General features: G+C 39.7%; 1 protein-coding gene across 9 annotated transcripts in view; it reads left to right on the top strand.

Annotated features, from left to right (window-relative positions):
• The window catches only part of PTPRD (protein tyrosine phosphatase receptor type D), a 2,140,771-nt gene that overhangs the window by 1,838,763 nt on the left and 288,974 nt on the right, over positions 1–13,034 (top strand). For 5 of the 9 annotated variants that reach the window (XM_043546218.1, XM_043546219.1, XM_043546220.1 and 2 more), the window contains 2 exons: positions 4,232–4,377; positions 11,287–11,428. In XM_043546218.1, the coding sequence (XP_043402153.1) occupies positions 4,232–4,377; positions 11,287–11,428 (288 nt within the window). Of the gene's footprint in view, positions 1–4,231; positions 4,381–11,286; positions 11,429–13,034 lie in introns of all 9 variants that reach the window. The other 4 variants (XM_043546214.1, XM_043546216.1, XM_043546215.1 and 1 more) reach the window with 1 other exon arrangement.

The raw sequence follows: 13,034 nt of genomic DNA, 5'->3' as shown, positions 1-13,034 counted from the left end.
CACTATAGTGGTTGTATTCCTGTAGGAACAGTGACATGCTCTTTACTTTGTTAGTTCTAGACTCACTAGTGCACTTGTTTTTCAAGCATGTAGAACTTCAGTAGACAGAATTAGTTCAGTGTACAGGTCAAGGTTCCCAGAGCATTCTGAGAAGCTGCTTGCTTATATAGGCTAATTACGTCAACTAAACTCTGCTGCCACTTTCCATCGCTACAGGTAACACTCTAACTGTAACATGGTTTCGCTATATACTAAAACAACTACTCTGGTTGTGAATCCTAAGACTCCTTTTATTTAATGAAATGAAACAAAACCTTGATGGAAGCATAAAATAATTGTGGAACATTATCTGATCAAGTCAACTTAAATTGTAATTGAAACGATAGCAATGCATATTTTGCCTGTCACAGCTATTAAAAATGTGGGAATTTCCCTGCAGCACTATTTTGGTCTCATTGTTGGCAAACAGTTTTTCACAATTTGCTTGTAACACTTTAACAATAGCATAAAAATACATGTTTCATCTTGTTATACTCAGGATATTCTTGGTTCTCTTATATTAAATATGGCTATTTAGGACAGTACAGTAAATTCATTTATAATGGTAGCTGTGACTGGTTCGGTCACAGAGACCCCCTTGGGACTGTTGCCTGATGGGCCCAGAGGTAGTTTTAGCACATTTTCTCTGATGGCTTGGGACTTCAGAACCCTGTCTTGTTGAGCCAGACGTGCAAGCCTGCTGCAACACAGACCCAGGGTCTGAACCATGCCTCCAAAGCTGCAGACTTAACTGAAAACAGTTCAGCACGTGCCCCTGTCTCCAGCACCCAGACACCCAGCTCCCATTGGATCCAAACCCCAAATAAATCCATTTTTCTCTCTATAAAGCTTATACAGAGTAAAATCATAAATTGTCCACTCTCTATAACACTGATAGAGAGAAATGCCCAGCTGTTTACTCCCCCAGGAATTAATCGCTTACTCAGGGTTTACTAATAAACAAAAGTGATTTTATTAAGTATAATAAAGTATAATAAAAAGTAGGATTTAAGTGGTTTCAAGAAATAACAGACTGAACAAAGTAAGTTACCAAGCAAAATAAAACAAAGCACGCAAGTCTAAGCCTAATACATTTAAGAAACTGAATACAGGTAAATCTCACCCTCAGAGATGTTCCATAAGCTTCTTTCACAGACTAGACTCCTTTCTAGTTTGGGCCCAATCCTTTCCCCTGGTACAGACCTTGTTAGTTCCAGCTCAGGTGGTAACTTGGAGATTTCTCATCCCCCTTTGTTCTGTTCCACCCCCTTTTATAGCTTTGCTACAAGGCAGGAATCTTTTGTCTCTTTGGGTCCCTGCCCCTCCTTCTAAAAGGAAAAGCCCCAGGTTTAAGATGGATTCCAGTATCAGGTGACATGGTCACATGTCCTGTGAGACCCCAGCCTCCATTCTTCCCGGCCTGACTCACAGGAACGCAGGAAGACTTGTGACTAAACAGAGCCATTTACAGGTGATTGATTCCGAAAAACCTTTAATGGCTTCCACTTAACATCTTTCCATCAGTAATACAAATTTATATCTTAGTCTTCTAACTCCAATACATGCATACAAATAGGATGAACATATTTAGATTATAAGCTTTGTAATGATACCTTACAAGAGACCTTTTGCATGAAGCATATTCCAGTTACATTATATTCACACTCATTAGCATATTTCCATAAAAAACATGGAGTGCAACGTCACAGTAGCCACCTATTGTGTCCCCCTTTTTATTCATTTCACGTAGAATCATAGAAAATTAGGGTTGGAAGAGACCTCAGGAGGTCATCCAGTCCAACCCCTGCTCAAAGCAGGACCATCCCCAACTAAATCATCCCAGCCAGGGCTTTGTCAAGCCAGGCCTTAAAAACCCCTAAGGATGGAGATTCCACCACCTCCCTAGGTAACTCATTCCAGTGCTTCACCACCCTCCTAGTGAAATAGTTTTTCCTAATATCCAACCTAAACCTCCCCCACTGCAACTTGATACCATTGCTCCTTGTTCTGTCATCTGCCACCACTGAGAACAGCCTAGCTCCATCCTCTTTGGAACCCCACTTCAGGTAGTTGAAGGCTGCTATCAAATTCCCCCCTCACTCTTCTCTGCTGCAGACTAAATAACCCCAGTTCCCTCAGCCTCTCCTCACAAATCATGTGCCCCACCCCCCTAATCATTTGTGCTGCTCTCCGTTGGACTCTCTACAATTTGTCCACATCCTTTCTGTAGTGGGGGGCCCAAAACTGGATGCAGTACTCCAGATGTGGCCTCACCAGTGCCGAATAGAGGGGAATAATCACTTCCCTCAATCTGCTGGCAATGCTCTTACTAATACAGCCCAATATGCCACTAGCCTTCTTGACAACAAGGGCACATTGTTGACTCATATCCAGCTTCTCATCCACTGTAACCCCCATGTCCTTTTCTGCAGAACTGCTGCTTAGCCAGTCGGTCCCCAGCCTGTAGCAGTGCATGGGATTCTTCTGTCCTAAGTGCAGGATTCTGCACTTGCCCTTGTTGAACCTCATCAGATTTCTTTTGGTTCAATCCTCCAATTTGTCTAGGTCACTCTGTATCCTATCCCTACTCTCCAGCATATGTACCTCTCCCCCCCATCAGTTTAGTGTCATCTGCAAACTTGCTGAGGGTGCAATCCATCCCAACATCCAGATCATTAATGAAGATGTTGAACAAAATTCATCATTTTTCACTGATTTTAACATTTTCCCCACCATGGTTACTGATACTTGTTTATAGTCTCCTGGTTTTTGCTGATAACTGTTTGACAAGAAGCACTTCCTTTGGAAAGGCCAATTCAGCAGAGCATAAGGTTAGAAGTTATATGTGAGAAGTAGCAAATTAAAAAAAAACAAAAAACAGTACAAAGGAGAAGCCATGCCGGGGAGGGCTAGAAAAGAAAAAGGAAGAGAACAAAGGAGAATAACCGAGAGAAGAGAGAGATGATGAAAGAAAAGGGGGAAAGGAAAAGTGAAAAAAAAAATGATGGGCCAGAAGAGGTGCACAGGACTTGAGATAAATCCGTATTGTTGATTAAATCCATGCCACACATTCCAAAACCTATTTCCACTCCATTTCAAGATAAACACAGTAACCTCCATATAATTCCTTTATATACCACTTCAAAATAAAGGAAAATGATACAGTGGAAACCCTGGATATCTGCACATCATTGATCTTGAGACACTAACTTTAAGTTAGCTCCCCCAAATATAATAGATATATGGGAGAGATATTTGGGGAAGACTGGCTAGCTATGCAAGAGAATGCAGCAGGTGTACTCAAGGATTCTGCAGCATATACATCTGCATGCACTGGTCAGATTTCACACATCAAGGTCATATCTGGTCTTAGTATAACCAAGGATTTTGGTTAACCAGGATTCTCATCATCAAGGTTATACTACATTAACACAAATAATGTTATTCTTCTTGGACAGAAGGAAAGAAAATAATTTGTGAAAATTCCTCCTTTCCTTTCCTTTCCTTTCCTTTCCTTTCCTTTTATCTTTTCATTTCTCCTTTCTCCCACTCTCTCTTCTTTCTTGTCATCATGTCTCTGCAGATACAGTATCTTCTTTCCCTTGTTCCTTCAACAAAATGTGGCACAATTTGGGAGAGAGGCCAGGATTTATAAATGTGGTGTCTTTTGAACTGTGGGCAAGCATTAGTTTCTTTCCTGCAATTGTCCTTTCTCCTCTGTGATCTAGATTTTTAATCTGTAGGCATTTATACCCATCTCCTCAAACTTTTCCAAATGTTTCTGTCCTAAATGTCACTGATTTTAATGGCTCAGAGGTGGAAAACTTGCTTTCATGACATCCCCTGATAGTAACATTAAGCCATGAACCATGATTTTATTCCATTTGATTGATGAGCTCATTTTGCAACAGAGGACAAATTAGATTTTTATTTATAATGGTGATAAAAATTAATGCATGGTCTTCCTATTCTGATGGTGTTAGATTTCTGTGTTAATACACATTTTACTAGTCAAATCTCTAAGTGCTCCCCTGACTTTTTAAGGTTTTTTTTAAAAGCCTTTTCTTTCAGGTGAATACAATTCCTAGAGAAACAAAGTATTTCTTCCTTTTTTATTTTCATTTTGACAGCTTGACATGCTTTTTTATGTCTACTGCTTAGATTTATTTTGTTACTTATTTTCTTGTTTTAGCACCGCCAAAGTTTACAAGAACTCCCGTTGATCAGACAGGGGTCTCTGGAGGAGTCGCATCATTCATCTGCCAAGCTACAGGAGACCCAAGACCTAAAATTGTCTGGAATAAAAAGGGAAAGAAAGTCAGCAATCAGAGATTTGAGGTATTAGGTCCATTGTTCTGTTCCTCTGAAAAACATTCATTTTAACATCACATTTAGTTTATGTTTTTAATCCTGGTAAATGTGCTTTATTACCAATGACTAAGCACATAGCCAGCACTGCAGGGGATAAATCTTTGCAAGCACTCCTGGGAATAACTTACTCTGCAAACTGGTTGTGCGCAGGACCATTGAAGAGAAGATGGTTTTGCTATCTCTTAAGAGTTTCCTTTTGATTTTTTTTAAAGATTAGCATTGGGAATGGTCTGAGGGGAGGCGGCTTTCCTACCTTTCATGGCCAGAAATCGAACAAAATGATAAAGGCTGTCTACTAGTGGAATGTGGGGGTGTTTCTGGGGGGTAATTCTGGGGACACTATTGTCTCTTTAAGTGGTGGGAGAAGTTAGGACTAAGGTTGGATTGACCTATGAATTGTTCCAGATGCCTATACCAAAAACCTGGAGTTGATTATGTAGAACTTCAGCTGCATCGCTACTAGCTTCTCAGTATTAAAAATAGAATTTTGCTTTTAGAAAATAATCACAAGGCAAAGTGCTATTATAAATTATCTATCACAAAGTTCTGACACACACTGTATGAATGAATGGTCTAGACTTGCATGCCAAAATGTTTATAGGAAAATTTAAGTCTGTGTCTCTGACTATGAAGAGACAAACCAAAATGCGGTGGGATAATTTTTCACAGCACTCACCCAAGGTGCTAGCATTTAATGGTATTTGAGTTGATAACTCACATATGGCTTTGTAAATTAGTCCTGCTATGTCAATAGAGCAAAGGCTACATTTTATTTTTTGTGTGGGCTACTTGTTTTATTTTAAGAGTATTTAAAATCAATCAGCTCATGTTTTGGTATCATACAAGATCTAGCAACCTTTCACTAGTTATTATGGTTCTTTGCAAGTGCATTTAATTCAGTAAGAAAAATAAGAAAAATAGTTGTTAAAGGATTTTAAGATGTGTACTCTCCACTCAATGCAAGTAATTGTTTTCAGCTTTCAATGCATATGACCATCTCTTTTTTACGTAATTGGAGTGAGAGGAGAATAGGCACTTTATAATAAAGGATATGCAATCTGTCCCATAATAGTCACAAAATCTACATTTAAGATGAGCAACAAACAGTCAGACAGATCATGTATATGTCTGAGTATTGTATTTGTGTTGATTTAGTTTTATTTTGCAGTATTATATTGTATTTGTTTCATATACCATTTTATGTTTATTTCTGTATTTGTTTTATGGGAGAATAGGCTAAAAGATAAGCATGTTTTACTTCCATAAAATATTTGAACTAAACTATAAATATATGATGTAAAATGTATTTTAAAAAGTCCTTAAGTGGTATGTGGAACAAGAGTGCATATTCAAATAGGACAGGACATGTTTCAATGAATTATGAAACATTTAACAGGTAATTTTCATTATAAAGCATTGAAAAGCTAGTTAGTTAAAGCAGAAAGCACATCAACACTTTAAGGAGCTTTCTTCCCTCTCCAGAAAAAAGCCATTAACTCATCCTGTAGAATTTTCAGATGGAAATTAGAGCAACAGCAGAAATTAGATTCAGAAACGGCACACGGAGAAACAGGGAACATTTTGGACTTTCCACCTCAACAGTAACTGCAGAGGTCTCAAATAACTATTCTTGTTTTTCCCTTATTCGCTAAAATAAATGTTTATGTATCTTTTTGAATTTCATTTAGTCAGTAGGAAGGAGGCTTCACCTGCATCTCTCTCATTATAAAAGTGCTTTTGCTCCCTGTTTGAACAATTCCAAGTATGTGGTATTGCCCAATAATTTATAGGAGCAGTTTATCATTTCAGAAATTTAAGGCATAGGGCGGACCTTTCATACAGAAAATATATATTATGAATGAACATTGCATGGTGTTTTTCCTGCATCAAATCCATTCAAACAACATGCATTAGAAAGTTCAGCTTGAAAATTATTGGCCATTAGAGGTCCCTTTTACAGTTTGGAAGCTATCTTGTTTGGAATCAGAGTGCCAGAACAACTGGGTTTCACCTCACAGTTCTTTTGTCCATACTGTTCAGGAGGTAACATTTTTAGCCCATAAATAGGCTGGGCAGAATTTATTTATTTTTTTTTTTGTAATTTTAATGGATTTTTTTATTTTAAGCTTATTTTTCCTGATTTTCACAATTGCACAAAGTATTGGTCTTAAGCATTTTAAAATTATTTTATCAGTTTAAATTTAAATTTTCACAGCTGTAGGAAATTGGGGGAGGTCTAGACAATAATTTTTTAATGACAGTAGACATAGAGATTCAAAAAGTTAAAGCTTTATAACTGTTAAAATACGATTGTTAATATCACTTGTCAAAATACTATGAAGTAAATGTCCTAAAATAAAATTCTGATAAGTTCTCAAGTAGCATTTTTCTTGCTTTGCTTATCTGTAAATTGCTGTGGTTATCAATGAAATTTTTTTTTGTTGGTTGGTGTGTGTGCAGTGAAATTAATTTTTACCAACAGTTACTGATAAAAATCTTTTCCTTCCAAAAAGCAAATGAGCAAAACCACTGGTGGCGTATATCTAATCCATAGTGTAATGTGCAACTAAAGGGAATATCAGTAGCATTCATCTGCTGAAGCTTCCCCATTCTGCAATGATTTGGCTTCTCTGTAAAGGCCCACAGGTCTCAAACCTGGGCCCACAGATTCTCAGGCAGCTTTCACACCCTGGCTCTCCCTGGGGAGTTGACCCAGAACTACTGCATATGAGGGGCTCACAGAACTCTGACTCCTCCCAGAGGCACTGCCCTGAAAGATCCTAATTGGGGACGATGGCCAGCCCCTCCAGTTGGCCAGAAGGACGCATAGGAAGTTGTCTGAGCAACTAAGGGGCTTCCTGACTGGCTGCCGCACTGGACCTGACTCCTATTTGATCACTGGTTTTTGATTCCTGCTCTCACCACTGGCTTGGTTCCTGGACTCTGATTCTGTCTCTCACCTCTATCTTAGTTTCTGGATACTGATTTTGGCTCTGACCACGAGGCCTGACTACTCCTACTCTGACCATTAGGTCAGACTGCCCACGTCTCAGTCCTGACATTCCCCTTCTGAGTCAAATAGTTGTACCAACCTGTTTCTTAGGATTGTGGAGCCTCCTCTCCCTCCATAGCAGCCCACACATCATATATACCAGCTGTCCTGTTTCGATTCACACCAGAGGGAGGTCTGTGTGTCCTTTAGGTTTGTTTAAGATGGTGGCTTTCTTTAAAGAACAGAGAAAAGGAAGTCAGTATGTGGGCTGTGCCATTGATCTCTCCCCAAGAGAGCACATATTATTTTGCTGTCCCTCAGACTCCTCCCAGTCTCAGAAAAGCCAGTAAACCAGCCTTAGGATGTACACAGTGAGGTAACATCCATACAAACTGAGTCCAAAACCATGGAGGCTGGGGATCAGTGCTGCAGTCTGTGGGACTGGGCCTGGTTCAACAACCTCCTGCCCAGTGCTCTATACAAGGCCGACCATGGGAGAATCTGCATTTGTCTCATGCCCGCAAACAAAAACTTTTTATTATCATTTACCAAGAGAAGGTGACCCTTCAATTTTCATAGAGGGTCTTCCTATTAATCTCTTATCCTTTTATTTTAATTCCAATATGAGGCAAAGGAAAATCCTGGTATTCCCTACTTGAACTCTAAGAGTCAGATTTTCAAAACATAGATTACATTTGTGCAGGTACAACTTTGCATATGTATTTTTGAATGCTATCATTTTGCATTTAAATGTTAGACTTTACATATGCAAAAACCCATTAGTGTACAGAAACTAAGGTCAAATGGGCTAGAGCTTGTAAATTCTGTCATTTGCACATGATAGCAATACTGCCCAAACACGTATGGAATGTGCATGGCTCAAATGTAGCAACCAATGAAGAGGTGGGTGAGACTCCCCCACAGAAGTTTGACCTGCTCATTTTATTTCCAGAGATCCCAACAGCTCAGGAAGTTGGAATCTCTTTTTTCTTCCATGCTCCCAAGAAAGAACTGTTGTTCTGCTTTGTCAAGGGATCTTTTAAGGCTGAAGGGGTCTGTTGCCTCTTTAAGAGTCACGTGACACTCAACAAGGGACATGACATAACTCCTGGGCCAAACAAGAATCTGCTGTGGTACTATAAATTTGCAAGACAGTGACCTGGCACTTATCCGAGAGTGCTAAAGGAGTTGGCGGATGTGATTGCAGAGCCATTGGCTATTATCTTGGAAAAACTCATGGCGATCGGGGGAGGTCCCGGACGACTGGAAAAAGGCTAATGGTAGTGCCCATCTTTAAAAAAAGGAAGAAGGAGGATCCTGGGAATTACAGGCCAGTCAGCCTCACCTCAGTCCCTGGAAAAATCATGGAGCAGGTCCTCGAGGAATCAATTCTGAAGCACTTAGAGGAGAGGAAAGTGATCAGGAACAGTCAGCATGGATTCACCAAGGGCAAGTCATGCCTGACTAATCTAATTGCCTTCTATGACGAGATAACTGGCTCTGTGGATGAGGGGAAAGCGATGAACGTGTTGTTCCTTGACTTTAGCAAAGCTTTTGACACTGTCTCCCACAGTATTCTTGCCAGCAAGTTAAAGAAGTATGGGCTAGATGAATGGACTATAAGGTGGATAGAAAGTTGGCTAGATTGTTGTGCTCAACGGGTAGTGATCAATGGCTCCATGTCTAGTTGGCAGCCGTTATCAAGTGGAGCGCCCCAAGGGTCGGTCCTGGGTCCAGTTTTGTTCAATATCTTCATTAATGATCTGGAGGATGGTGTGGATTGCACCCTCAGCAAGTTTGCAGATGACACTAAACTGGGAGAAGAGGTAGATACACTGGAGGGTAGGGATAGGATACAGAGGGCCCTAGACAAATTGGAGGATTGGGCCAAAAGAAATCTGATGAGGTTCAACAAGGACAAGTGCAGAGTCCTGCTCTTAGGACGGAAGAATCCCATGCACCACTACAGACTAGGGACCGACTGGCTAAGCAGCAGTTCTGCAGAAAAGGACCTAGGGGTTACAGTGGACGAGAAGCTGGATATGAGTCAACAGTGTGCCCTTGTTGCCAAGAAGGCCAATGGCATTTTAGGATGTATATGTAGGGGCATTGCCAGCAGATCGAGGGACATGATTGTTCCCCTCTATTCGACATTGGTGAGGCCTCATCTGGAGTACTGTGTCCAGTTTTGGGCCCCACACTACAAGAAGGATGTGGAAAAATTGGAAAGAGTCCAGCGGAGGGCAACAAAAATGATTAGGGGACTGGAAACATGACTTATGAGGAGAGGCTGAGGGAACTGGGATTGTTTAGTCTGCAGAAGAGAAGAATGAGGGGGGATTTGATAGCTGCTTTCAACTACCTGAGAGGGGGTTCCAAAGAGGATGGCTCTAGACTGTTCTCAGTGGTAGCAGATGACAGAACAAGGAATAATGGTCTCCAGTTGCAGTGGGGAGGTTTAGGTTGGATATTAGGAAAAACTTTTTCACTAGGAGGGTGGTGAAACACTGAAATGCGTTACCTAGGGAGGTGGTGGAATCTTCTTCCTTAGAAGTTTTTAAGGTCAGGCTTGACAAAGCCCTGGCTGGGATGATTTAGTTGGGGATTGGTCCTGCTTTGAGCAGGGGGTTGGACTAGATGACCTCCTGAGGTCCCTTCCAACCCTGATATTCTATGATTCTATGATTTACTTCCAATGTCTGACTGAATGAATGCAGCAGTCAGAAGAAGAGGTCTTAGTGACGTAATCTTTGACAAATACAATGCACTGTAGTTCCTATGAGCAATTCATGTCTACTTATAAGGGTGTTAGTTTCTTAGCTCAAGCATAGTAGGGAGCTTAAGCAAAAACGTAAATTTTATTTTTCTGACCAAACACCAGATTATTTTGAAGAAATCCATGAATCTGGCATCCCAGCCTAATAGCCAGGCTGATGATAGTCCCAAACTGTTGTACATAGTTAATGAAAAAAGAAATAGTTAATGAAAGTGAGTTATTTTTTGAGTTAGTTGCTAGGGAAGGTGCATGTGGTGCCTGTGGTGAGTGGGCTGCTGTAGAGAGTAGCAACATCCTGACAAGATGATTGATTTATCTTCCCGAGTAAGCGGAGGGAAGAGGCAGCAGTCCTATTAGCTCCAGACTACAGATGTATATTCAGGTGGGGGAATGAAAGTTTCTTATGTAAATTATTCAAAAATAACAACCACACATCACCACCAAGAACAACACAGTCATTTCATTTTGTCTCTAAGCTGGACACACTCTATTTAAATTATATTATCCGCTAATATTAATTATACGTGGAACAAATTCACAGCTGGAGAAAACAGGGGCATGTCCTTTGGAAGTGTCTGGGCCACATTCAAACATGGTGTAAACAAAAGAGTAAATTTTGTGTTGGCTTTAAGTGGAGAAGTAGTATAGTTCTTAGCTATTTGTATTTGATGTGAGTGCAAAATAAATTGAGCTTACATGCGAAAGGGGGAAGATGTGGAGTGGAGTGCAACAGGAAAAGCAACTAGCAGGAGAGTGTTAGTGGGGTATAAGAAAGTGTGAGGGGCCTAAAGTAAGAATATGCTTTCTTACACCTTCCTGTTAGTTGCTTTTTGTCACTAATCCCTTCCATGTAAATTACACTTACATTGATATTCAGTGGATCTATGTATGTTACACTGCATTGCCACTTAAGCGTACTTACATCTGTTTGTATAACCAATGTACACTACAGTCTAAGTCACTGTTGAATTCGCCTCTGTATGTATATCTGAAAAATGAAACTGGCTTTGAGGTTATGAATATTGATAGTTCATCGTGCACACATAGAATTAGCTGAGAGGTAGGCATTTGTAACAACACCTGTGACAGCTGTTGTTTCCTTCAATAGGTAATAGAATTTGATGATGGATCTGGATCAGTTCTCAGAATACAGCCTCTGCGGACTCCACGAGATGAAGCTATTTATGAATGTGTTGCTTCCAATAGTGTTGGAGAAATAAGTGTGTCCACTAGACTCACTGTTTTACGTGGTAAGTCCTTGTCAGACAATAACTTATTTTCTTTGATAGTGTCAAAACTATTACATCATTGCAGTGTTTTGTTTTTTTTCTACAGCTAATGAAAGAAAGAGTGTTTAAGGTTCCTTTTTGGAGGGTACTGTCGTATTGTGAATGCTGGAAAATGGGAACTTCCTTGTTTGAAATTTGGATTTGGTTTTCTTTTGGATGTTTGACTCTCTAATGGCTCCATCTTACTGAACAGGGAACAGGGTGGGGAAGAAAATGCAAGGTCAAAGAAAGTAAGATAAGGAGGAAAAATGGGAAGACTCTGGCTAGAACAAGCAAACAATAACATGTTTTGTGAATGCATCTGATTTGCACGTTAGTGCTGTCTTGTGCAGCTTTTATTTGCATGACTGGCGTTTATACAGAAAGTTACCCATGCTGCCACTGACCTTGGTGAAACTACAGAAACAGTATTTACATAAGGATGAGCTGCAGCTAAACATTTTCTCCAAAGTACTGGGCGCAAACATGCTGTTCTTCAGCCTCAGACATGCATATCATCTACTACATCTTTTTATTCATTTATTTAGCAAACATAGTTATTGAGGCCAATGAAGGGATCATCTAATTTTTCAACCCTGGAGTTGGAATATAAGATTTAGTGCCAAACCTATGGACTCACTTACAAATGATATTCCCATTGGAGTAAATGCTAGTAAGCGAATGGCCTTTTGTATCTGTTGTTCATTCTTCTGGAGACAGATAGGAACTTTGTTTTGACATGTGAAATGTGTCCCTTCCTCACTTGCTTGCCAATCCCTCCTACAGTGCATTGTCCACTCTGTATTTTGGAGGGAGGCGCTTTCGTCAAAACACTAGCACATAATGCACCATACCAGCCACATAAACATACGGCAGGGAGTTTGTGAAGGTTAGGGTCAGGGTTAGGGTCTGTGTCTACTGGGATGAGAATTTCAACTATCAGACAGCATTAAAAGAAGATAATCCTTGAAGCTCTGTGTTTTATTATTCTTTGCCCCACCATTTTGGGGAGATATAGAGATTGCTTTTCTTTATTTTCTTTTTTTCCCTTTGTGCTACTTTCAAAGAACTGGATTTCTGTGTAGCAAGAAAGACTAACTTATTTGTATGTGGTTTTTTAATCAGTGTAAGCAATTATGTTGTTTACATCACCGATGAAAAAGGATCACAACACTGTGTATGTATGATATATATTTAAAAATTTCCTCAGAAGTACCTGATATAATGAAAATAAATACATGAATAAACCTGCTAAAAATTCAAATGTTATCTCTAGTGTTAACTTGGCTGTGTTTGGCATCATTTTATTTTTTTTCCAGCCACAGTTAATAAAAATGGAAAGGTTGATCATTCGGTTCATATTTTAACTCCCCTGTTCAACTCCCTGAACAAAGTAGTTGTTTCTATTGTTTGAAATGACAGAAATCATATTCTGTTCAGTTTTTTATAAATTAATAAATTAAAAAGCCCCCAAAACAGTCATATTACATAGCAATAATTGTTGTTTGCAGTAAGATCTGAAGACAAGCTCTGTGTGAACTCAAAAATTTGTGTCTTTATCCAACATAAAGTTGGTCCAATAAAAGAT

The sequence above is a fragment of the Chelonia mydas genome, chromosome 5, assembly GCF_015237465.2.
Source record: "Chelonia mydas isolate rCheMyd1 chromosome 5, rCheMyd1.pri.v2, whole genome shotgun sequence".
Classification (NCBI taxonomy): domain Eukaryota; kingdom Metazoa; phylum Chordata; order Testudines; family Cheloniidae; genus Chelonia; species Chelonia mydas.
This window is presented reverse-complemented; position numbering and strand designations above follow the sequence as displayed.